This window comes from Dendrobium catenatum, unplaced genomic scaffold (genome assembly GCF_001605985.2).
Source record: "Dendrobium catenatum unplaced genomic scaffold, ASM160598v2 fragScaff_scaffold_920, whole genome shotgun sequence".
In the NCBI taxonomy this organism is placed as follows: domain Eukaryota; kingdom Viridiplantae; phylum Streptophyta; class Magnoliopsida; order Asparagales; family Orchidaceae; genus Dendrobium; species Dendrobium catenatum.
This window is the reverse complement of record NW_021319382.1, coordinates 1,866,606-1,893,082: the sequence shown is the minus strand read 5'-3', so window position 1 is coordinate 1,893,082 and position 26,477 is coordinate 1,866,606. Positions and strand designations below refer to the sequence as shown.

The 26,477-nt window shown below is 35.1% G+C and overlaps 1 protein-coding gene and 1 pseudogene across 4 annotated transcripts; both read left to right on the top strand.

The window, feature by feature from the left end:
- The first annotated feature begins 2,049 nt into the window (after nucleotides 1-2,049).
- LOC110107889 (selenoprotein H) lies at nucleotides 2,050-24,243 on the top strand. 4 transcript variants are annotated; one of them, XM_020838328.2, is made up of 5 exons: nucleotides 2,050-2,639; nucleotides 15,802-15,898; nucleotides 23,678-23,739; nucleotides 23,812-23,871; nucleotides 24,056-24,243. In XM_020838328.2, the coding sequence occupies exons 1-4, from the start codon at nucleotides 2,203-2,205 to the stop codon at nucleotides 23,855-23,857; spliced, it is 642 nt and encodes a 213-aa protein (XP_020693987.1). In that variant the 5' UTR covers nucleotides 2,050-2,202; the 3' UTR covers nucleotides 23,858-23,871; nucleotides 24,056-24,243. The 4 variants fall into 4 exon arrangements, with proteins under 4 accessions (XP_020693987.1, XP_020693985.1, XP_020693986.1 ...); XM_020838326.2 differs by having other exon boundaries at nucleotides 2,051-2,639; nucleotides 24,023-24,243; XM_020838327.2 differs by lacking the exon at nucleotides 23,678-23,739 and having other exon boundaries at nucleotides 2,052-2,639.
- LOC110107892 overlaps nucleotides 24,155-26,477 on the top strand; it is a 6,254-nt pseudogene continuing 3,931 nt past the window's right edge.

Genomic DNA, 26,477 nt, shown 5'->3' with positions numbered 1-26,477 from the left:
ATTTTGCATACCACCTTTCGTTTCCTCGGAGAAAGCAACTCATTCAAACCAATTTTTGTCTTCATCTCATAACATTTTTTTTTTCTCAACACGTATCAAAAGTAATATTCTGCCAAAATCCTAAATATTTGGACTCTTTTGGAAGCTTTTGTAGGCTTCTTTCTAAAAAAAAGTTAAAAATAAGTGTTTGGAGCAGGTCCGGTCGTCAATTCACAAAGAAAAAAAAAATATTAGAAATCAAAGTGTGAGCATTTAATTGATGGTCGGATGCAAAGCTACGTTCGGACACCGCACATAATAATTTCTCCTTTTGATGGGTGGGGTTATGAGGTGAGAGAATTAGCACCACTAAATATGGAATACTAACATTATTATTATTTTTTTTGCCCTTAAATATGAGGACTATATGTGCATGTTCACTTACAAAACGAGCAAGGAGATTTGTGATAGATTATGTATTACATATAAAAGGATGATGAAAGTAAATCAGTAAGTATCAATTTGCTCATGCATGATTATGAACTATTTTGTATGCATCCTAACAAAAACATCTTTGGCATATATATTAGATTTATTAAAATCCTTACTTCATTGTATGCTTTGGGTATATAGTCATGTTCAGTTGATAATTATGATTCTTAGATGTCTATCAAAATCTTAGAATGCCAAAGTTACTATTTCTAAATTCAAATCAAAATTTTTATATTTATTCTTTTGACTTTTTATTTGGATCACTGATGGTACATCAACAGAAAATCAATCAAATAATTGCAAATATATCAGACTAAAATTCTATTTACCTAAATGGAGTAGAACTAGAGGACAATAGATGGAAACTTTTGATGTTGATGATGATGATGTGGCACTATTGAGGTGAAAAATCAAATCATTTCTAAAAGAGAGAAGAGGAAGAACAATGAAAAAAAAGAGAGAAAAGAAGAAAGGTAAAAATTATGTAAATTTTTAATATAAATAAGAGTTTTGCATCATTAGGAAAGAAGCATAACATACGAGGGTGAGCAACAAAAATAATTTTGAGAGTTTTATAGTACTATATGATGTTGTCTAATTTCAAAACAAATAATCATTATAAGATTATTTTCTTAATTAGATTAATTCAAGATTTAAAATAGTCATACTATATGATGCATATTATATCATATGATCACCTTCCTAAAATATTCTAATTAAATCACAAAAATAAGAAGAAATTAATGCATCTCTATCATAACCAATCATATAGAACAACATGAGTTGTGCTATACAATTAAACATTAAAGGACTTTTATAGTTTTTATTATTTGAACTAATTGTACTGTAAGAAATATGAATTGTATGGTACAACCAGCCTGAATTTTGTAAATTAACTTATTTTAAGGTTTATTCTCTGGGCGCTTTAAGAAATTATTCTATGTAGACGTCGGATGCAGCTCTATGTCCGGATGCCACGTTACCGAGTGGTACCGAGCGACGGTACAGTAAAAAAATGACATGATGCAGGGGCGGAACCCCATTGTGTCCGGGGGGATTTTGCCCACCCTCAAAAAATTTTTTTTATTGATTATTAGATTCTTTAGATGATTTGACTCTAAATCTATGTTTTAGTCTTTATTATAAAGGTTTTAAGGCAATTCCCCCCCCTAAAAGTTTTAAAATATTATGGTCCTTAGGCAATTGTCCCCTGTATAATTAAACATATTATGTAGAAGTGTTATTGTCAGAAAATGATGAATCATACACAAAGAGAAATTGTAAATCAAAATTTATTCCGAGGGCGCTACCCCCGAAAACCCCTGCTAAGGGGCGCTACTCCCTTGGACCCTCGATATATCTGTCAACAATTACTTATAAGTTTGCTCCCATTGAAAATTATAGTTGATTCCGCCCCTGACATCATATATTTTTATTGGTCTCCAAATGATGTTCGTTGTTCGCATAGAATAATTTTTTCATTAGAAGTAGCTTTTTAAAAGCCCTAAAAAAATAAGAACAAAAATTGCGCATCCTCACCCAAAAGCCCATTGCTCAACCGTGTCCTCGTGACTTTGGCGGGAATGGACTGTAACTTCACGATTATCACTGCGATTCAACGACCTATCACACATCCCCCCCTTAATAACCCCGCGCGTCTCTTAGCTTAGTAAGGACGCTTCGTTCCGCATAGAATCCCGATAGCGAGCGAGCGAGCGAGAAACTGCCGTCATGGCTCCCAAGAAAGAAGCGCCGGTCACGCGCCGGTCGTCCACGAGACCTGCGTCGGCGAAGCAGGCCACTTCGCCGAAGGCCGGTAAAGGGGCATCCGCTGCCAAGAAGTCCAAAGTCGCCGATGTTGTTAAGGACGATGGTGAGCTTCAGTCGCCTCGCCGGAGGGCGGCCTCATCCAAGAACGCGAAACCAGCTGATGGCAAGGGCAAGCCGGAGGAAGGGAAGGTGGTCGAAGCCCCTTCGCCCGCTAGAAAACGGGGTAGGGCTGCCAACGACAAGGAAAAAAGAAGCGATGAGGTGGGTTCGCCGGAGCCCAAGAAGCGCAAGAAAGTTGTGAAGCAGGTGAAGGAAGACGTGGTTGAGTATGACGGGTCGCTGGTGTCATTGCCATCTGCCTCAAACCATTTAACCAGAACTATAATCATCGAGGCCTGGTAAGCTCCTCACACTTTCTTTATTTCTTTATTGATGTTCGATAAATTCTAGTAATCTCAAATCGCTTCGTTTTCTCTGTTGTTGCATTAGCCCTGATTTCTTTATTCATGTCTTCTTGAATCCATTATGTTTTGGCGCCATATTTGGTTCCTAGAATGGCCTGAGATGTTATTCAAGCGAGTAGTTGGCTATCTTCTAGTTTTATCCAAAGATAAATATCGTCTCTTCTTTGATTAGGGGCTCCGCGTTGTCCTTTCTAGCGGCATTTACTCATCATTGCTGGCCTTTGGGATGGACCTTTTGTTCCATTTGCAGTTGCATTTGGATTGAAAAATGCTATCAGAATGCATATTTGTTATTGAATATGGGCATTTGGTGTTGTAATTGCTGATTTATTTGGATACGACCTAAGGACTAGCTTTCATGTAATTTCTTGAATTCTCAATGCTCTGATGTCCGGGGTGTTTGGACTTCCTTCTTATGGCTCTTGGAATCCTGTTGGCCACTTTGCAAGGATAAATTAGCGTACAGTTGGTTTGTTTTCTTTTTTCCTTTTTTTTATGCCTTTTCAAAGCTTTTTTTTTAAATTGGCATCATAACCCTATTGGTGTCTTATAAGATGCCATTTTAGGTATATGGGTGACATGTGAATTAGTCCAATTTAGTTTCTTCTAACATGAAATAATCACATTTATTAAATTGATTATTACACCTGATTTAAGCCTGGCCATGGCCCATTTATTAAATGGGTTGTAACACCTTGATTATGATTATTCAAACTCTGGTAGCATGTTTACTGTATAGGCTGTCACATCACCATGTTGTAAGTCTATTCAAGTGATTATTAGTTAATGGCTATATGTGGTAATATAAGAACACACTTTTTTGTGTGTTTGAGATCTACCACAAGCCCTTATGTTTTTTTTTTTGGACATATTTTCACCTAAAATTGAGCATCTAAAATTCATCTAGGCTAGGCTAGACCGGTCTTATTGATCAAAATATAGCAAGTTCAAGATAAGTGGCCAGTCAAGAGGTGAACAATATGCCATAACATAAAGTTGCCAAAGTAATAATAATGTTGCTAGCTAGTTAAAATTTCCAAAGCTATTCAACATACCTTATTCGACATTTGAATTTGGCACAATAACTTAATTTTTGGTACTGAGCTTGAAGTCATTGAGAATACTCACCCATGTTATCAAATTAGTTGAAAAAGATTTCCTTAGACTTAAAAAAACCTAAAATTAAATAGAAAAATGGCTCCAACTAAACTTATCCCTTCTTAAAAACACTTGCTAAACTTTCTTATGTAATTTTACATTATCATGCCAATATAACCTTTCTTATAGCACTGTGCATCAATCTAAATTTATAAATAGTGGGTCACAGGATGGCCCTAGGACATTTTTATATTTTTTGACAATATAGAGAAATCCTACCTCTCTTGATTGTCTTCTGTCTCATGTTTTTCGCTTTCGAGCTTGATCTTTTCTTTTTAGTCAAGCTTTGATATCACTCACAAACAAATTTGGATAAAAAAAAGTTGATAGTGGCTATCCCACTCTCAAGTTCTTTGGGGCGGGTTGATATGGAATGTTGACACCCTCAGATGATTTTGCTATTTGAATAAATTTAAGACCTGAAGAACCACAAACTAAAATTAAGGCATGTAAAATTGTGATTGTTATGTGTTTTTTTGAAGTTCTTCAAAAATATATTTTAAATTAAATAATTTAATATTCCTCATTAATTTGTTTTTCAATGCTTGAGTGGTATTAATTTAATTCGGCGAAGGTATTTCTAGCATTATTTTTCATAATCATCATCATTATTCTCGTCACAACTATTTAATACTTTTGAATCCTCTATTCATTTTTATTGAATGTTAATAAAAAGCATTTAGTTTTTATTTTGTCAAAATTTTTGTGCATAATTTTTTATCTATATTACCTTTAGTCCATCTTTTTTTCACCCGGTACATCTCAATTCATTCTATTTACTCAATTTATCACTTCATTTTCTATCCCCTATTTTATATGCCTAAACCACTATCCTATTTGGTTACTTGTAATATGAGGTTAAGTTCTCTTTAACCATGACCAAAATAGTTGTTCACAAGGTTGGAGGTGCAATTTTTGAAGCTAGTTCAATTGATCTATGCCCGCTAGAACCTACTATCAAAGGGAATGACAAATATTGTTTTATTGACAGTGGATTTGACGAGTTTGGGAGAGTTTTCATGCAACTGTTGGTATACCAGGATGGCTAGTATACGGTGAACAAAGAGCTTTCCTAAGAATGCACGGAGAGCAGTCAAATTCCACATTGCATTGCTACTTAAGAAATCTGACACCTTGGATTTCTTGGGAAAATTAACATCCACAAGTGTAGGCTACCTTACCTCGAACAAGTCAGAGATCCACAATAGCTAGAGGGTGCTAATCTTTCTACTATTAGTAATCTTCCAATAAGTAATGAATTGAAGAGTGTGTGCAATGCACCTAATGACAGCCCATGTAGAGGAGCAGCTCTGTTTCTTGGTATCAACACACATATCATGACCATATTTAGCACTTAAATTTTTGTTGAGCGGTGAATTTGGGTATGGATATAATCCCATGTGAGTCTAGCCCAAAGAAGAACCTTCCAAGTGGTCAAAGTAGTGAAACTCGAAGCCCTCGGGCGCAAAGGGAGACACATTATTCCAAGAAATATAATGCAAGCCACTATGGGTGGGGACTTTATGCCATGAAATTGGGCACAAGCCTTTCCAATTTAAAGTAGCACACCCTTAGGAACTTTGGTATGTAGGAAGTAGGGGTGTGAGTTAAACTTACTCGTGAGCAGGTTCGGGCTTGAATTGATAAACGGCTCTTGAGTCAAGCTCAATAAGCTAACAAGTCAAGCTAAGCCAAGCTCTGACTCAACTCATTAGCTCTCGAGTAAGCTTATTTAAAAAAATATTAATATAAAATGCACTTAATATATATTAGCATTTATGATTTTAAGTATAAAATTGTTAAAAATATTTAAAATCATACTTATTTTCATATATTAATTTATTCATTATTTATTTTCTTTTACTTTTTATTCTTTTACTATTTTATTATAATGATTGCTTAAAGTATAATCATTTTCACTTTTTCATAATAAACGAGCCGGCTCTAATTTGTAGGATAGCTCAAGCTCAAGCTTTATCTTGATTAATTAATTAAGCTGAAGCTCAAGCCAAGGTGACTCGAGCTCGGCTCGACTTGTTTAAACCCCTAGTAGGAAGTACGAGAGAGAAGAATTGATAAAGTAGCCCGACTGGCTAGCAAAAGATTTATAGACCTCACATTTTAACCTTAGCCTGAGGTCTATGGAGTAGGTTGGAGAAATCAACAATGGTGAGTTGCCGCATGGTCACCTAAACTCCTAAATAATCAAGCTTATCGGCCCTTTGGAAGCCTAGAAACTTAGCAATGTGATGTTTTTTCCAATTCAATGTTGCATGCTAAATAAAACAATAGATTTCTAGCTATTTATCTATTTGCCTGACCATGAACAATTATTTGAATGGTTTTAATATTATTGGCCATCCCTATATTAGCCTTGGTAAAGAGTAACTTGTCATTTGCATAAAGCAAATGGAAAATTCAGTTGCCATTGGCAACTATGGAGACACTCAACTGTTGTTCCCATTGGTGCATAGCCTTGGAAAGAAGCTCATAACATAAAATGAAAACATAAGGGGAGACAGGACATCGCTGACGGAATCCATAGCAGGCTTCAATCCATCTTGACCACAACCATTGATGATGAGGGAGAACCAGGGATGCTTGGCACATTATGTTATCCAATGGGTGAATTTTTGTGGGAATCCCATGAGGGCCATGATCTATTAAGGGTTGATCAACAAATGATGTCATTCGCCTACTTCATATCAATTTTGATAACCATTATACTTGCAGTGGCGGTGGAGTGCATAAACTTATGATCATCTCTTGGGCCAATATGTAGTGACTTGATATAGATTGATGTAGGACAAAGGCCCGTTGCTCCTCCGAAATGATAGGCGGAAGTAGCTAATGTGAAACTACTAGGAGTTACCTTTAGAAATTAAAAGACAATTGAATAAAGCTTTGCTCATGAAAATTTACCACTAGCACATAAAAGAAGATTATGAATATGAAGTAATCAACTTGCTTAGGCCAAAGAAGTGCAATAGAAATTAACCAAACAATTCCTTCAAATTTCAAGGCAAGAATAAATGCTAAGTACACATAACATAATCCAACGTTTAACAATGAGAGGTTCACCTCAAGGGCCTTCTCACTCAACTACTTGTAGGTTTTAGCGGAGAAAGATGAATCATACGAAGAAAGCTATTACCACTAGGAAGACGGCGTCGAAGACCTTCGTTGGTGGAGCGGTAGCCGGTGGAGATGAGGGTGGTGGGTGGCCGATGATGATCCAATCGTAGTATTGGAATTGATCGTCTACGACGTCCACAAGAGTAGGAAGGATGCGATTCAGATAGTCTTCCACAGTGTCGTCGGAGCCAAATCCGACGTCGAAGAACGGTGAACGGGTGATGTGGATGTCGCCGTAGATGTCGAACACCAATCCGCTGTCAATCTTGGGATCCGCCATGTATTCTTGCCGGCGTTGAAAGAACACCAATAAGGAGAGAGGAGATATGAAGGGGTGAGGGAGAGCACTTGTGGTTTGAGAGGAAGGAAGAGGGAGAAGAGAGGGGCGGCGAGATTCCCAAGAAGGAGCAATTAGGTTTAGGCCAAGAGCGATAGATCTTTAATCCAAAAACCTGAAATTAATTTCAGGTTTAAAGTGGATTAGGAGGGAAATCCAAATTGAAATGAGGTTCAAATTTCAAATGAGGCTAAGGGGTGTAATGGGCAATTAATGGGAGTCCATTAAAGGGTGGCCGGCGGGTTCAAGAGAGAGGGAGGAGAGGTTTAATGCTAATCCTGAAATTAATTTCAGGATTTGAGGGGTTTGGGGGGAAATTAATTTGAAATTTGAAAATCAAATTAATGAGAGAGAGAGGGTGGGATTAAAGTGGAATTAATGGGGAGCCCTTTAAGGTGGTCGGCGACATTGAGAAGGAGGGAGAGGGGTTAGGGGGGAGACTAAATGCTTTCCAAATAAGTTGAGGTCAAATAGGAGGGAAATTAATAGCTCCACTCTAAATGAAATTTGAATTGGATTCAAATTCGAAATCTTTCCTTATTTGGAATTTTGCAAATATGGAAAGTTTTTGTATTTCAAAAAAAAAAAACGGTAACTCTTTTATTTAATGCCTCAATCAAGGAGCCATTATGATGATTGATAGCATCATCATGGTTTGGGGCAAGGTGGTGGCCGGCGGCCAAAGGAGGAGGAGGGGGCTTTGCCGTCGGGTTGGGGGGTCTTGGTGGAGCTTGAAGTTGAGGTGGAGGAAGCTAGTGGGTGAAATGATGTGAGGGATAAGGGAGAGGAAGTGTGGTCGGCGGCTATGGTAAGAGCTAGGGCCGGCGGGTTAGGGAAAGAAAGAAGAGCAGGATGAAGGGGATAGACCACGAGTCACGGACTCTTCCAATGACTGGTGGGTATTGCTTTTGCCCTCACCTCGAGCTCTCGTTCTCCTCTCTAGTGCACCACAAGAAGAAGAAGAAGAGACAATAACAACAAAATTTTTATTCAAATATTCATTAACCCATTACAACATATGAGACCACTATATATAGGTCTTTACTCATGAAAAGAAAAAAAAGTTAGAAATTGCCCTCTGGGCTACAATGACAAACAACTCCCCAAAAGGGTAAAAATGGAAAAAACAAATAACTAAATAATACATCATGAAATCTGAATCAAAAGTAGAGGCGCTGAATCGTGGCCGTAGATCTGCGATTCCTTCGTCGATAAACATGTCGGTAGCGTCTGTCGATGTCCTCATCAGTAGCGCTTTAAGTTGAATGAAGAGAAGTTTGGCAAAAATCTAATAGATTGAGTGGCATGGACTTGTTTGGTCTATTCTTGGAGGGAGCATCGACGTTTTCAGATTTTGGGAGTAGGATCACTAATGTATCTTTACAATAATAAGGCATGTGTATGAAAGAAAAATTCAGAAATGGAACTGCAGACATTTGTCTTCACAATGTTCTGTGTGTAAAGAAGGATGAAGTGACCCCATCCAACCTCGAAGCCCTATAGGTCTCATTGAGTTGATAATCAATTTGATTTCAGCTTCAAAGGCCGTGGCCTCGAGGCCCTCTAACATGGCACATAGATGGGGAGCAATCCTTAGTGAATTCTCAAAAGAAGGACAATTAGCAAAATAAACAACCAGTCCTATTTAGTATGAAACAAGTTGCAGAAACCCTGTTGATTGGTTCTTGAATCCTCAACTTTCGTTCCTCTAGGCTAACCTAGGTCAATTAATGCAACCTATCTATTTCTTGGAGAAGCATGAAAGGATAAGCCCACGGGTTATCTAGAATTCTAGATATGCTCTAGCTATGTTGAGTATTCCAAAGGAGAAATATTATGAATTTTTGCTAGGGTTTAAAAATCAGTTACAACAACCATTGATTCTAGTTAGAGTGTAGGACTACCTTAGTATGATATGAATATGGTAAAACATAATTGAGAAAACTATAATAAAAAAGAGGCCAGTTGGTGGTAGAGGAGGCAGTCAATTTGAGAAGAATAAAAAATTTGTTTATGGGCAGCAATAACAATAGAAGAAAATACACGTAAAATTTAAGAATGGTCAATGTATGTAAAGACTAGAAAATTTTACTATGGAGCGCTTATGTGCCAAGTTTAGGATTCTAGACAATGGCACTTGGCACCATCGACTAGGTGCTAACGTTTGGCAATTGGGTGTGTTGGTATTGACCTCTTAAGAATGGTAACTAAGTAGCAAAATATTTTGCTGAGAAGATATTGGGTGATATTGAGAAGACGGACCAAACTCAACAATTTCACTTAGGACTTGAGAAAGGTTTAGCGGAAAAGGTGTCACTGGGAAAAAAATTGGAAGTGGCTGAGAAGAGAAAAGACAACTTCACTAAGAACATCTCAAATAGGTTGAGAGGAAAAGACATCACTGAGTGGAATAGTAAAGGCTAACCTCAATGTTTTTGTCAAGAAGGTCTTAAGAGGCTTAAAAAAGAAGTGGGTTGAGAAGAGGATAGTGTTTTTTCAATCGATGGATTAATGTGAATGGGTCTTCGTGCCACTTATGGATCATAAGGCTGAAGAGGAGGAATTTGGGTTGAGTTTGGTTTGTGAGGCTTAAAGGTCAACATTGCAATTTGAGAAAACCTTACATTTAATAGAGCTTTACCAATTAAGCTGGAAAGAGAAACCTTCCACAATCGATTTGTTCGATATCTTTGATCTTTTAAATGCTCATCATTCATCTTTATTTGAGTATATGTGAAATTTAGTTTTAAGGAGATAAATTATGTAGTGGATAAAGCTTTATCTTAAGTTGTGTGTAAAGCTCTTTCTTTTTTTTTTTCCCCTTTTAAAATTTAATGTTTCTAGCAAGGAGTAAGTGACCTTACAATTACTCACTCTCACCATTTACACCTAATCCTTTAAGCTTTGATATCACAACTTGAGTACTTGAACTGATTAACTTGGATCATTGAGTTTTGAAGGGAGGAAAATCGAACTCCATAATATAATTGACCTACCCGAGCTCCTTAAATCACCATTTGAGCAGTCCATACATCACAAATTCAATCAATTTGGTGTTTGTAGAAAAACCCAAAGCCATTCGGGAAGCGAGAATCTTTTTGGGTGTAGTAGCGGGTGCCATATAACTAATTTGAATAGAGAGGTAAACCACACAAAAGATCATTTGAGTGAATATTATGAGTCATAGAAAATGCTTAAATAACTGAAGTTTAGTGATTGGTAAACTTAGTTTGATCACAATACATATGAAGGAAAACATTAACTTTAACTCATAACTATACCATTTACTTGATCACCCCAACCCAACCATGATTTGAACGATTTCCAAGTAGTCTAAATTTGGTTTGTGATTCTTTTTTTTATTCTCATTTTCTGCCCTATGTCGACCTGATGCTTAGAGATATTCAACAAATATGAGTTACACTTAGTTTAGTGGGAATTCTCATCACATTAAGATAATATGAATATAAGTTTGGAATGAAATATGATACTTTTATACAAAATTCATTCGACAAACTTATGTGCATGTAAGAAGATCATATATAGAGTTTATGAAGACTTATATAGTATCCAAACATGTAATTCATGCATCAAATTACATTCATTTTCCCATTATTCATATTATCCTTTTTATCTTTAATATAAATTAGATAGATGGCTTAGACATGCACTTTTCTAATCGATGCTTTTTAGCTAAGTTCTAGGATCTATTAATTATCTAGTTAGAGAGTTTTCACCCCTATAGTGTTGACAACTACCTTGTATGAGAACTGCTATTAGCTTTGGTCCATCACCCAAATATTAAGTCATATTTGGTACCTTTAAGCATACCATCGATTTAAACCTCAATGTTTAGCATATGTTTCTATTCACACATTATATAGATAGTAGTATCCCGAGAATATTGGTTTTTTAATTTGAGGCTATTGTTGAATAATTTCTCTTGCGCGACTTCAACTAGCGTAACATGTTAGCAATCACTCAATTATGTTGCAGTGACACACATTTGAGTCTTTGCAAGAAACTATCACTGTATATATGGAATCCATCTATTCCATCAGACAAACCAATATTTTCTAATATGATGAGGCTTTGCTTTTGTTGCAAGAAATACCTTTCATATGCATCATTCCATTCGAAGTTTGGTGGCTTTTGTGATTGTTGAGATGGTGATGTTTTTTGAGAGAATGCTCAAATGAACTTTTTATAGTATCCAACTAATTCGAGTAAGCTTCAAACTTTAGACATACTAATCTATGTTAGCCACTTTACCACAATTGTAATCTTCTGAGAGTCCATTGAAATACCAACAACATTAATGATGTGTCCCAAGAAGGAAATATTGTCAAGCAAGAAGGACGTTTAGAAAATTTTGCATATAATCAATGGTCTTAAAGGGTTTGTAGGACAATTCATATAGGGTTATCAAAATGAATTAACATGTTGTGTTCCCGTCCAACTCTATGTTGACCCGATCTGAACCCAATTGACATGAACCTAACTTGTTTGATAAACGGGTCAAAAAGGTGGACATGACCGGCCTGCCGGCAACCCGGATGGCATGAACCCAACCTGTTAACCCATTTTGATTTTAAAAAATTGTAAATAGTCAATATTGAGTTTATATTAATCGATCAAAAGTAAGAAGATCATTCAAACATGCAAAATAATTTAAAAAAATAATTAAATAGATCATTATTAGGTAAAAATTAGTTTGCAGATCAACCTGAAACTGATCCACTTATTCAATGAGTTGGAAATCCTGACCTAAACCCGACTCGCTTATAAAATGGGTCAACCCTAACCTAGAATTTTTGGGTCAGGCCTATGTCAGGCTATTGGGTGGGGTTATTTATTGAAACCCTTGAATTCATATATGCTCCTTGTGTTCATTTAGATCTTGTGGGTGAACTAGAATGTCATATATGAAGACTATCACGAAATGAACTAAATAGGGATGAACACTATGTATCAAATCTATTTATATTTTTTAGGTGTTTGCCAATCCAAGTGAAATAATACGGAGCTCATAATGGTCATATCATCCAAAATGCCATCTTCTGTATGTCCTACTCTTTTTTTATGTGTTGATAATATCCTGATTTAAGGCTAATCAATGAGAACATTTTTGCACCTTAACGGAATATATGGAGTGTAATTTTAGTAGTAATAGACCTTGAGTGATGGTGAAATAGATGGGGATATTATCAGCATAATTCAAGTTGGATGGTTGAAGTGGAGGAATGCATCGGGCTTATTATGTGATAGAAATGTACCCCTCAAACTTAAGGGAAAATTCTATAAGATGGTAGTGAGGCCTGCAATGCTTTATGGTGCCGAATGTTGGCCATTAAAAGAGAAGCATAATACTAAGTTAAGTGTGGCAGAGATGAGGATGCTCAGGTGGATGAGTGGCTTTACCCTTAGAGATAGGATACGAAATGAGCATATACGTGAAAAGGTTGGAGTAGCTCCAGTAGAAGATAAGATTAGAGAGAGTCGCCTTACATGGTTTGGTCACATAAAACGGCGGCCTTCAGATGACCCGGTTAGGAGAGTAGAGGTATTAGATTTGACTTATGTTAAGAAAGGTAGGGGTAGACCAAAAAAGACTTGGTTAGAAAATATTAGGAATGACCTTTCTTTATTAGATTTAAACGAGAATTTGACTTTTAATAGGATACAATGGAGAAAAAGGATTCATGTAGCCGACCCCACGTAGTGGGATAAAGGCTTGATGTTGTTGTTGTTGTTGTTGTATAGTTGTTGAAAGAGGTCATTAATTCATGGAAGAAGTAACTTCTTCTTGGCAGTTACTTTGCCCAATTCTTGGTAGTTTGATGCACAATCTCATGCTATGTTCCTTCTTACTCAAAAACATAGTTAGAGCTCTCAATGGTAACTCAAAAGGCTGAATGATCTTACAATTAAGTCTTCTACTCTAACATCTGAGTCATTATCATTCGTAAGGTGTCTTCAAGATTAACATCATCCCTGACAATGCATCTATTGCAAATCTACTTCTCGATTAGGCATTAGGTCAGTTGGATAAGTAGGAAAATGTATCTAAATTATCTTAAAAATATGAACCTTATCAGATTATATCGTCTTCTCTTCCAAGCCTCTGACAATAGATTATGGATTTGTTTATTCTCTTGTAAGGCATATATTATAGAGGGAATCACTCTACTCTTTGCCAAGGAGTAAAACTTGGCCGATCTATTTATCTTGACCTTGTTTCTTTACTCTTGATAGGCGATTATAACATGATATCATCAAAATTGGTCATGGATATTATGATTAATGAGGAAATGAATACTTTTTTATTCCTATAAAATAAGTTCTCATGTAAACATGAAGAAAGTTCGATATTATCTGTATTCTACAATGGGATAGACCATTCTCTCACTTGGTGTGCTTCAAGCCTTAAATTATAACAGATAATACAAGTATAAATATATTAGAAATGTATAATGCATTTGTATCCAAATTTGTATCTCTTGAGCTTCTTGTCAAGTCAATGCCAACACTAAAATGCTTTCAACCGGGTAATCTCATAGAGTTTAAATCTTGGAATAATCTTGTAAGGCACTAGCTTGCCCAATGGGTATGTTCAAGTTTGAACCAATCTGCTATCCAGATGATAATTGCATGCAATGTTTTAGGATCCATTGCATCAATAACACTACCAAAAATCCGCTAAGCACTGCCGTCGTTGGTTCTTCCCACGCTTTGAGTGGGTTGTCTTTGCATTGGAATTATTCTTGGACAAAAGGCCATCACCTTTTCTTGACTTGTTCCTCAGTTTGCTCTATTCTTGCCACACCTAGGTCACTTTTTACTTGTTCTCTCATTCGGCCATTAATCGGTAGTTCTCCAGTTGAAAGGGAACCAATGGTTGATGGGCATAATCCCTCAAACCCTTAAGAAACAGTGAAGACCTATGTTCATCATTTGGAATAATTTTTGAATTGTAGCAAGTTAATACTGCAAACTTTTCGCTCTTAGCTGTTTTCATACTTCTTTGCACAAGTTTGTTGAGTTCTTGTTGCATTTGACTCCATGCTGCAATAGTAGTATATTCAAACCAAAAGTTCTGGAAGTCCTCCCATGATATCTTGTTATCTAGTTGACCTTTCAAGTCGATACTTTTTTACGAAAAACAAAAAGCACGCCCAAAAAAATTTATAAATCACAGACTTCTAAATAAATTAAAACAAAAATCTAATAGCTTTTATTAGGGTGCAGATTTTTAAGTTAAGAAAGATATGCAAATACTTTGAAATTCACGTATTTTTTGACAATTAGATTGTATTTAATATGTTTAAAATCAATCACACACTCAAACCAATAATTAAATACATTAAAAAAACAAAATTGAAAGAATTCACTAAAAGTAAGCCTTATGCCTGTAAAAGAACATGACCCTCCCATGAAACTTGAAGTGTCTCAATTAATCAAAGAATTGACTCTTAGAAGTGGCAAGAATAATACATTTAGCTTGAATTTTATTAAAGAAACAATTAATACCCATTTGCACATACATAAACTCCTATTTATAATTTCGAAGCTCCTTGGGTTTCCATATTCTTGAAATTGAAAAATTAATGGAGAATTATTCATTAAGGTCATTGAAACCCAGTTAGCAAAGGTAGAGAAGTTGCTAAAGTCTGATAACAGTGTAAGCTAGTCCTTTTGATCTTGATAGTAGAGGATGTACTTGTTAATAGCGTTATAGAAAATTTTCAGGAGGCTGTTCATAAAGGCCACATAAAAGAAGAAGGCCGCACCCAGTGGTAGTGGAGGTTTTGGCCTGACATATAGGGGAGCTTCTTGGTTATAGAAGCTATTGAATAGCAGCTTCTCTGCATAACTATTATGTAACAAACTACCCAAAAAAAAATCAACTTGATCTTAACAGATCAGAATAAGGTTCAGTGATCTAGTTGGTGGCACACCATTAATTAGTTAATTAATGAGAAAAGGATTAAAATGGTCCCTTAACTCTTTAGGAAGTGCCAAAATAGTCCCCAACTAAATGGTCTCTCAACTCTTTAAAATAAGATCATTTTGGTCCTAACATTCAAAATAATGGATGTTGGACTTAATGTGTTAAAAATTAAGGATATTTTAGTAATTTTTTTTACTAAACTATTTATTGGATATAGTTTTCAAATAATTATAATTTTTTAAATAATTATTAATCATTTGTTTAATAAGAAAAATTGGATATAGTGTTTGTTTGGTTTCTTGGCTGTTTCCTAGGCTGGCCGTACCTTTTCCTTGGTGTCTGTTAGGTTTCTTAGGCGTTTGATTCCTGGGCTGGCTGTTGGGACGCCTGACTGCTCGGTTCGTGGTCTGGCCGTGCCTTGTTCTTATAAAACAATCCTTCAGATCTAGTTGTATTAAAGTTCTCTTTTATTTTATATCATCGATCTAATATTTAACTTCTCTTTGTATCTTTAGCACACAATGCAGATCATTCAAGGAGAGAGCTGACAAGGTGAAGCAGGGCCTGGAAAATGCTATTACCGGCATTTCTGTAGAGATTAATCCTCAGAAGGTTTGTTTCAAAGCTTTAGAAGATGTTTTATAGTCTCTTTTCATTCCATGCGCTGCTCTTTCATGATCTCAGTTTTTTTGGCAAATAAAGCATTTTGCGATTGGAATATAGCTCCCTTCTTGACTTGTTGATGTAGTAGCATTTTTCATATATGCCGTATTTCAATTGAGCTGTTTCAAAAAACTTATGATTGAGTCCCTTCTGAAAAGTAACAGTTATTGTTGCCCCATTTCTCTTTGAATATGAACAATGCTTAATTAGTTGTCTTAGATAACTTTTGTGGGAAGTGAGCTACAGGACTTTGTGCTGATCATACCACTATTTTAAGTTTCTTCTTCTTAACATCTATTTATGAGTCCTTGAAGAGTAATTGGAGTTAACTCCCTTTTTGACATGTTGATGTAGTAGTTTCTTCTATCTATGCTGTGTTTCAGACGAGATGTTTCTAAAAAAGCTTATGATTGATATCCCTTGTGGAAAGGAACAATGAAAAGCAACAATTTGTTTTCATTTTGTCGCCCCATTTCTCTTTGAATATGAAAAATGCTTACTTTGTAATCTTAGATAACTTTTGTGGGGGTGACCTATGTGGCTATAGGACCTTGAGCTCATTATACATGCTATTTTAAGTTTCTTCTTAATAACATCTATTTGGTCCTTGAAGAGTTTTATGCCGCATAGGAAATGAAGGATAAAGTACAAATTGTTTGAGATTTTTAATGCCCTAATTTTAGTTGTGTTGGAGCTAAATTTGTCTGTATAAGGATAACAAGGCCTTACAATAGAATTGAATCATTCCCACGGTGAGAAAAAGAGAGAAAATAGGTCTCTTATAAATAATTAAATTAATTAACTTACAAAGGTTGTGATTGAACCCCTTTAATTAGAGAAAGGTGAATCATATCGATCTAATGGAATACACTTCAAGTAGAAAGATTTCATAGAGAGTTCTAATAATATTTCATATGAGATTTTTGATGACTATAGATCATAGTATTTATGTTTATCTAAGTGTAATAGAAGGCTCATCAGTGACATCAAGGGTAGAAGTTACCCGCTCAAAGGTTCTGAGAGAACAACACATGTGACTCTCAATAGTAAGAGATGCAACAAAAGTCTCATTAACATGGATGCTAAAGTGAGATGTGGGTTCAAGCTCATCAGGATATTTATCTAAGATAGATGGGTTAATGGTTGTGCCATACACATACAGTTGGAGGCTTGTAGTTTTTTTTTTTCTTTTCTTAAAAAGCCAATTCCGAAAGATGGTATTGGTGTTATTTGATATCCTCATAAGCCTTGGAGGCTTGTATTTATTTATTTAATAGAGGCTTGTAGTTTTTGTGTTTGGAGAGAGGTTGTAGGTCATCCTTAAAAATACATCTTGTCTATTTCTCAAGATTTATGAATATTTCATTTATAAAATTAAACCTATCAATAATCTTATGAGTTCAATCATTCATGCAAAGCTCACACTCTTTTGATCTTTTCCTATCAAATGATGTTTCTCAATAGTTGAGAAGACTATCTTGTCTTTATCAAATTTAGGTTGTCGTGGTGTGTATTTAGATTTTAATTTTTTTTTTTCATTTTTGTCCATGTTGCACTTTTCTCAAAAATTTGTTCTCTTTCCAATAAGTCATTTCAATGCATTTTGGGCTTTCCTATCAATTTTTTGTTTTCCAAACTTAGTTCTTTGATAATCATCCATATTTTGCTAATAAAAATATCATCTAATTATTTGAGTTAATCTACAAATTTATAAATGTTGTGCACACCATCAAAAGTAAGAGTTTCAAAATTTGAATTTGTGTGGTGGGTATATTATGATGTAATGGGGTTTATGATTAAAAACATGAAAATGTCAATATGAAAAAAATAGCAAAAAAGATTAAATGATTTGACCTAACTAAGATAACTTTCGGGTGACAAGAAGGGCAATAATGGGCCGCTTTAGCCCCAAGCTTTTCTTAAATAATTTAGGTCTTTTTTGATAAACCATCTTTAGTTTTACAAATACTCAAACCACTTATGTGGTTTTTTTGGTGCAAAATTATTATGGGAGGGAAGGAAAAAATGCTTGTGCAATAATTAAATATAGTGTATGAAAAAAGTTTTATAGTATTTAAGCAATTTTTAGCAGCTAGTTTTCACAAATGAAGATAAACATACATAAAACGAATTAATCATGAGTAAGCATGAAGAAATATAGCTTTAATTTTCATTTTTTAAAAGTACATTCAATAGATTAGATGGAATATTTCTTTGTGGATTACATCCTTATATTACATTGAACTCTTATGTGCTAAAGGGGTGCAGTAGGTTTTACAATAGTATTGATTTGATTTTTATGTGGTGTTTACTATTAGAAATTTCACAAATTAATTTTAGAATTTGCCAACATAACGTGCAATGTTGTAGATTTCCTTAGCATATATTTCTAGCAAAGTAAAGAAATTTAATAGCAAAGGAAAATTAATTATTACCGCTTGATTTCAAAATTCTTTGTTAGTCAAGTATAAGATTTCCTTATCTTGAAACAAAAGTGATTTAGTGATTGAGAGCCTTGGTGGAAAAGTTTCAAGATAAGGCTATCCCTTGTCATGACGTTGGTGCTTTTTTATATTGATTAGTTATCCAGGATAGGAGAAGAGGTTTTAAATCTTTGGCGTACCAATTTATGGAGAGGTTGTTAAAAGATTTCAAAGGTTATAGTGGTGGTTGAAGTTTTAAGGTTGATGGAAGGCTATGAAAAATGTCGACTAGTTTAGGATTTTTATACTAGTTTTGATTTAGGATGATGTTAGATCAACAAGTGAATAATAGGACTTGAGATTTTGTGGAAGAGGTATTACTCAATGTTTGTGAAGTTTGAATTAGTTTAAGGCTTTGAGAAGATGGTGTGATCTAGTAGAACAAGAAACAAGAGAGAAGGATATAGTAGGGTACACAGTAATTGTGCTTGATTTGCAGATCATTTCTTAAAATTGGCAGCACCAACTTCTTGTCGATGTAGGGTTTTGAAAGAGATTAAAATTATTTTTCACTGAATCAATGGATATATAAATTATATACATTAAATGCTGTAGAAAAGAACTTATAAGCAAACAAAAATTCCTCATTGAAAATTCATTTATAGGATATAATGATAGCCCCCTTTAAGATATCTTATTTTTGGAAACAAATAATATCTCTTCAATTTAAAACATTTAACTAAATATTTGATTGTTTATCTTAAATCTTTAATTTGGACTGATTAATATAGTTCCAGATAGAATTTTTATTTAAAATGTTCTCCTCAAATCTCAAATGATCAATCCCCTATTTCTTAAAGAAAATAAATCAAAATACAAATAAATTACAAATTAATTATCATGATAATGAACCTTTGGAATTTATCTTGTGAGAGTCTCCCTTTACTTGCATCAAATATTACATATGGGCCTTTGAGACTTATCAATATGGAATATATATATATATATATACTTATTAGATACTTAACGAGTTTGATGAAACATGTCTAGAAATTCAATATATCATTTGCAAATTGAATAAGGAGAATTTTGTAGTTTTGATGTATGCAAAAAAAATTATCTTAATGCCCATTTGATGATGGACACTTTATGATGAATTTCTCGTTGATCTTCTTCTTCCTTGGTTATTTAAATGGGTTTTTATTTTCTTTATTATCTTTAGATATGTGAGAATTGACTGAGGTCTTTGAGAGAATAAATAAATATTAGTGCTTGTTTATTGAAACATCACAGGTTTTGCGGCTAGCTATAACACAGATCGAGCACTATAGTATGATAAAGTATTAGATCAATTAAGAGGAGTGGGAGTTCTGTGAGGTAGACATATTTGGAAGAATATATGAGCCATCAGTTAGTAGATTGAAGTTGTGAGGGAGGGAGGTAGAGTGAGATAGAGAGAGGAAATAATAAGAGGTTGAGATCTTTTAATTTTCATGCATTCAATTAATAATACACATTACAATCATTCAACCCTTATTTTTAGAAATAAAGTTCAAGATAGATAAAATTAATTCAACTATACATTACTTATGAAATTTAAATAATCTAATTTAAATAAAGATATGTTAATAATCAAATGAAATCAATTGAAATAAATCTTAAATATTGCAAAATATTAGAATTTTCTTAAAATAATCTTGGGTTGCTTCAATTCCCTTTATGTTTAGAACTTTTCTATTTATGAGTTTTCTAAAAGCCTGTTCTTGGAAGTTCGATTTTTATGGTGGAGGTGGTGTTGGAACTGGTACATGAATATCTCCTTTATTAACATGTGTAGTCTAAAAATAAGTACTCTTTGCAAGTAAGGAGTTGGCCCGATTTCTAATCCAAAGAGTGTTGTTAATTCAGCCACATTTATTTGCACACAATTCCTTGAGCGTCATTCTGGAGCTAGTGAACTTTGATTCTTGATTGGGCAAGTTCATAGTTTGGTGTTAAACCCCATAATGTTCGTACATGAGAGGCGAGTTCCTTGAGTATTACAATTGCTTTATGCTTTTATTACGTATACACTCGCCAAATTGATGGAATTGTTCATATAGAAATTGATAGAAAAGTCCATCTCAAACTTAAGGGAAAATCCTATAAAATGGTCGTGAGACTTGCAATGCTTTATGGAGCAGAATGTTTGCCATTAAAAGAGAAGCATCATATTAAGTTAAGTGTTGTAGAGATGAGGATGCTCAGGTAGATGAGTGACTTTACTCTTAGAGACGGGATACGAAATGAACATATACGTGAAAAGGTTGGAGTAGCACCAGTGGAAGATAAGATTAGAGAGAGCCGCCTTAGATAGTTTGGTCACATAAGACAACTGCCTTCCGATGACCCTGTTAGAAAGTAGATGTATTATATTTGACTTATGTTAAGAAAGGTAGAGGTAGACATAAAAATATTTGGTTAGAAAATATTAGAAATGACATTTCTTTATTAGATTTAGATGAGAATTTGACTCTTAATAGGATACAATGAAGAAAAAAGATTCATACAGTCGACCCCACATAGTGGGATAAAGGCTTGTTGTTGTTGTTGCTCATATAGAAATTTTGTGACAAATGCTTAGATGGCGGTGATACCTAAAATGCTTATGACACGAGCAAGGACGTGCTCACTTCAATTATTTTCAATGTGGCTTTTTATGGGAATTGACTAGGGTTGGTGAGTACAAATTCCTTTAGTTTTCTTGCCTTGATGAGGTATTAAATGAGTTCATGAGGGTACATGCACTACTTAGTGTCGTGCATGTGGTCTTTATGAAAGACAATATCTAGAGTTATCCCTTGTGGGGGCATTCGATTTCATGGGTGTTGGGCGCTAAAAGAAATCTTTATTTTGAGTGGTCTCTAATAGCTCGGCCAGGGATAATCGCGGGGGGTTATTTTGTCATGGTAGTGAGTAGGATGTGTACCTTCTTCCTGAGAAGGGTGAGTTGTTTGGGGTGCTTCCTCAACTTGCGGTGCGGATGGCCTAGCTATTCTAAGCGATACTGCCTACAAGCACGCTCTTTGTAGACTGAGGTAACGTTGATTATGTGGTGCATGCTATCTTCTATTTTCTCAGTGGTTCCTCTTGTAACTTCTCTCGTATTCGCACCATGGAGCCGATCCTCCCTAACGACGAGTTCTTTGGGACGAGTGTTGAAGATTTTGACCACTTTAACTATACTTCTCAGCATTTTGACATATTTGTTGGCGAGTTCAAATAATTCAACTAGCATCCTGAGTTGTTGTAGTCTTAATGCCAAATGGGCTTTCTCTTAGGTTTTGTGTCAGAATGGCTTGTGCGACAATTGACTATATGTCTTTCACCTTGAGCATTTCCTTTTACAACCAAACGGTAAAGCTTTTGAGTGACTTGGGTCTAGCGCATCTTCTAAAGAGCTTTTGAGCTCTTGAAGAGTCTCTGGGCGCTTCTAAACTATGTGATTAACATCCTCTTGAACTCCGCAAATGAGGTAATTACTGCTAGGGGTAGACAAGTGAACCGTCAGAGAGCCGACTTCTTGAAGATTGTAAAGAATAACTGACACTTCAAGGCATTGTTGATGTTGAGCAATGACCTTATTGATGTGAGGTAGGCAACATGGTTAGACGGATCAATACTCCCTCTATAAGCATAAATTTGGAGGAGGCCTTGCCTCTACAATCTGCTTTGAAAATATATTGGTTTGGGCTTTACCCTTCTTACTTGCTGAGGAGGGTAGTATTCTTCATCACTGGTAAGAGTGTGAGTATGATCTATATTGGGTTTCAAGGTGAATGCTTTGGTTTTTGGCTTGAGTGTCTGTTTGGGGTGCTCTCCTCGAGAGCATTTCTTTGCCATCCTCCAACTACATCTTGAATTATTTTAGTGAGCCACCTCTTTATCTTCAAGAGGTCGCGGCAGGTAGTGTAGTTTAGTGCATTCATATTCATTGCAAGCTTCGGGTTTTGCTAATCATCAAGATGTGCTTGTCTTCTTTTCACTGACATTAATCCATGTTCATTCATCCTTTTAGGTTGTTATATTTGAATTTGTTCATGAATGATACTTGACTTTACTAGCAAGTAATCTTCTAGGTGCGAATTAGAGAACTCGGAGAGACTTTGGTGTGTATGGAGAGAGAGATCAGAATATAGAATATACTCAGAGAATATCCAAAGATCTTGAATATGCTGAAAGATCTGGGAAGTAATAAAAAGATCCCAGTTGTGTCTACTCACCTCTTATATATAAGGCTTGGAGGGATATATGGAAAGTTACACGTAATGAAAAAATAAAAATACATGTATAGTATTAATAACAACCCATTGCAGACAATATATGACCCATGGCATAAGCTGGTGGGTGCTTGCGTGGCTCTACATCTTCAAAATAGCCCTTGATCCTAGGTTGACTTCTTTAGGTGAGTTTTCATTGGTGAGTGTGTTGGGTGAATTTTTCGGGGATAGTCATGTAGGTGCCTTCTCTGCACGTGAAGGCATGTCCCTTGGGACTATTTTGACACCTGGATGCAAGGGCGAGTTCCTAGGGGTGATGATGATCGCGAGCTGAGGACTTATTGAGTCCAGGTGGTCATGGTCATTGACCACTGAGGTGTGCATTTCTTAAAGCTCGGTTAGGGGGTGTTAGTGGGGGATTGGTAGTTCTTTTGATGGAGAATGTTCTCAGCAGGCTAATCTCTATCGAGATGAGTGTCCCTCTAGTGTTTAGAAGATACTGTATGAGTTCCCTAATAAGCATGCTTACGACAACTATTTGATTTGGTCAATTTGGATGAGTCACATCTCTCCTGCTACCGAGTACCTTAAATAAGCAATGTGATTTCCTTGGATGTGATCTCCTTATTGCAAATTGCTAGGCACATATGAAATACTTACATGATCTCTTATCCTGCTGGTCTATTTCTCAAATCATTCCCTTGAAAGAAGTTCCAAATCCGATTCAAATTATACAGGAACTCCTCTGACTTGGTCTGCAGCCTTCTCTTCTGTGCCGTTCTCTGATGTGATTAACTTCCTCACTACTCCAGTCATATTTGAAGGCTCGTGGGAATTGTCAGTTGCTAATTTGTGAGGAGATACAGTAATGAATGGATTTTAAAGCTTGAGAATTTTTAGGAAGCCTCATGTAAATTACCATGTAGCAGCTTTTTATTGATTCATATCGCTCTGGTAGTAAATTGGGGTGAACCATACCTATTATCATAGGTGACTGTTGTTCACAATAATTTATCTTTAATTTAAAAGTGCTAATGCTTATGCAGCTCATATTGGTCTCTTGGTTGGGAACTTTGACTACCAAAAGGGTTTTGAGTTCGAGCTTTGTGTATGTGAATTTACCTTTATTGGCCTAAATGTCCCCCCAAAAAAGGAGTGCTAATGCTACTTTTCACTGCAGCCTCGACGGGGATACTTTGAGATTCGTGAAGAAAAAACTGAAGTAATTCTCTCCCTTCCGGTAAGCCCTGAACACAACTTAACTGCTACTGCAGCAATGTAATACTCAGCACTTTCTAAGGCTTTGTTTGGGACGGCTTTCTTATTGCAATACAAAAGTTGTCCCAAATGAAGCCTAAGACGTTACATATTTTTATCTATCTTAAATGCAGAGTATGAATCGGCCATTTAAATTGATGAAGCAGCTTAACATGGATGAACTCGTGAAGGATTTGATCAAGCGGTTCCAATGATTTCAGGTTTCGTCCAATTCTACAAAGCAAAACGCTATCGTTCCCTCACTAATGTACTCTGTGGTTGTAAACCTCCTATGGCAAAGAATGCTATCTGATCATTTTGACGTCTGTAGTTGTCACTCGACATTGAAGGTGATTCCATTCGTAGAACCATTAATATCTGGTTTTTTGATTTATTGGATTTTTTGTTGTTTGTGGATGATAACGGGTGCCTCTAATATATATAGGAAAAATTATTGTGTCCGGACAGGGTACGGAGCTCGGTACCGAGCGCCTAGTGATGTGGTGTATTTTTATTGGTCTATGGATGCGTTCGGTGTCCGGACACAATAATTACTCCTAATATAGCCATGAGGAAGGAGAAAAAAATGTATGGGAGGGAAATTCCAATAATTTCCGTGAGACTAGGACAATTGCCCCAAGAGTATATTCTTAAGGCAAATTATTGATCGACTATTTGGCTATTCGACTATAAAAATCATGTCAAGCCGACGACTTCTTCGAGCTCGGTTGATGGCTTCATTAAGTTGCATATTTTGACCAGGCTATAGAACTATTATATTTTCTCTTATTTTATATTTAGTCATGTAAGTAGCATATTCTATAAAGCTTGGCTTCAAATCAAATTTATAAATAGATGGTTGAGATGTGATTTTAGTTTACATAAGTTTATGCTATTTTTTATAATTGAATATATTTCATAGAAATTTTAGGGATTCTTACTCTTCCATTCTTCTTTCTTTCTCTTTTTTTTTTCTTCACCAATAATTTTAGGGAAATTTACATACATACCACTTTGTAACATCCTATATATAAATCTAACACCTAAAATTTTAATATTACATGCATACCATCCCTATATTATTTTAATATCAAATATACCACTTATATTTTGTTCCTACCACTCATATATTTCATTTCTACCACTCATATTTTATATGAAAATGAACTATGGGTGGTATATATGTAATATTAAAGTTTCAAGTGTTAAATATGTAAATAGAATAGTATAAACATACCATCCCTATATTATTTTAATATCAAATATACCACTTATATTTTGTTCCTACCACTCATATATTTCATTTCTACCACTCATATTTTATATGAAAATGAACTATGGGTGGTATATATGTAATATTAAAGTTTCAAGTGTTAAATATGTAAATAGAATAGTATAAGATTGTATGTATGTAAATCTCCCAATGATTTTTAAATACAAATATTATTCTTTAAGTAATTAAGAAATAGTTAATTTTGGAAAGAATTTTTAATAAGCTCTCTAATTATTATGAACAAAATAAAAGTTAAAAAATATCAAAAATTTAAATCATTTTTTAACATAATAAATCTCATTTAAATATTTTTAAGCATCAAATCCTTTAAACGGAAATAAATGATTTATCCGTTTCTTATAATTTGTCCTAACTAGTGAGCAAGGAGCCATAGCTATCGGTTACTTGCATGCAAGGGAACAAATTTCTAGGAATTAGGTGAAAATGAGTTAAGCCTATTTGCGAGTCGGCTGAGTTCGGCATGATAAATAGCTCGAGAGTCGAGTTTGATGAGCTAACGAGTTAAGCTTGGGTTAATCCCGACTCGACACAGCTCGTGAGTTGGCTTGTTTAAAAAGTATTAATATAAATATATATACATAAAATATATTACGATTCAAGATTTAAGCAGAAAGTCATTAAAAATATTAAAAAATTATATCTCACTTTATTATATTAAGTAATTTTTTATTATAATAATTATTTAAATTATAATTATTTTCTCACTTTCATAATAAATAAGCCGGCTCATAAGCCATCTGAAACTCATTAAATAAACCTCAAAGCTCGAACTCGATTAATTAATCAAGCTCAAGCTAGCGATGACTCGAGCTCATCTCAACTCGTTTACACCACTAATATAATTTATTTAATTTTTAAGTTAATGGCATTAATAAATATGAAATAAAGTGTGTGATCAAAGAAAAAATGAAAAACTATCAACAAAGTCATTTGGCAGCTCAATGTCAACTTTAAGCTTCGTTTGAAACTGCTTTCTTAATAATTCTTAAAGCAACTTTTGAATAAAATAAATAATTTTCTTTATACTAAAAAAATATTTTATGAAACACTAAAAAAGCAATCCCAAAGCCTTAATTTCCTCTTATTGAGGAACTTTTATTTGGTCCGGTCACAGAACGTAGCTCTACGTTTGGCCGCCAATAAAATCGCGCCACACATTTTCATTATTTACCGCACGTCCCGACAACCCGACCCAGAACGGACCCAGGATGGCTCTGTATTTCTCGATTTTGCTAGGAATTGCTCGGTATTGTTAGGTATTGGTCGATTTTGCTCGGCAATAACCAATACCGAGC

Bases quoted from the DNA above. Each gene is read 5' to 3' on its own strand.
- LOC110107889 (XM_020838325.2), top strand. From the start codon at position 2,203: ATGGCTCCCAAGAAAGAAGCGCCGGTCACGCGCCGGTCGTCCACGAGA. The intron at 2,640-15,801 runs GTAAGCTCCTCA...TTGTATCTTTAG, and splicing joins ACTATAATCATCGAGGCCTG to CACACAATGCAGATCATTCA. The intron at 15,899-23,811 runs GTTTGTTTCAAA...TTTTCACTGCAG, and splicing joins TAGAGATTAATCCTCAGAAG to CCTCGACGGGGATACTTTGA.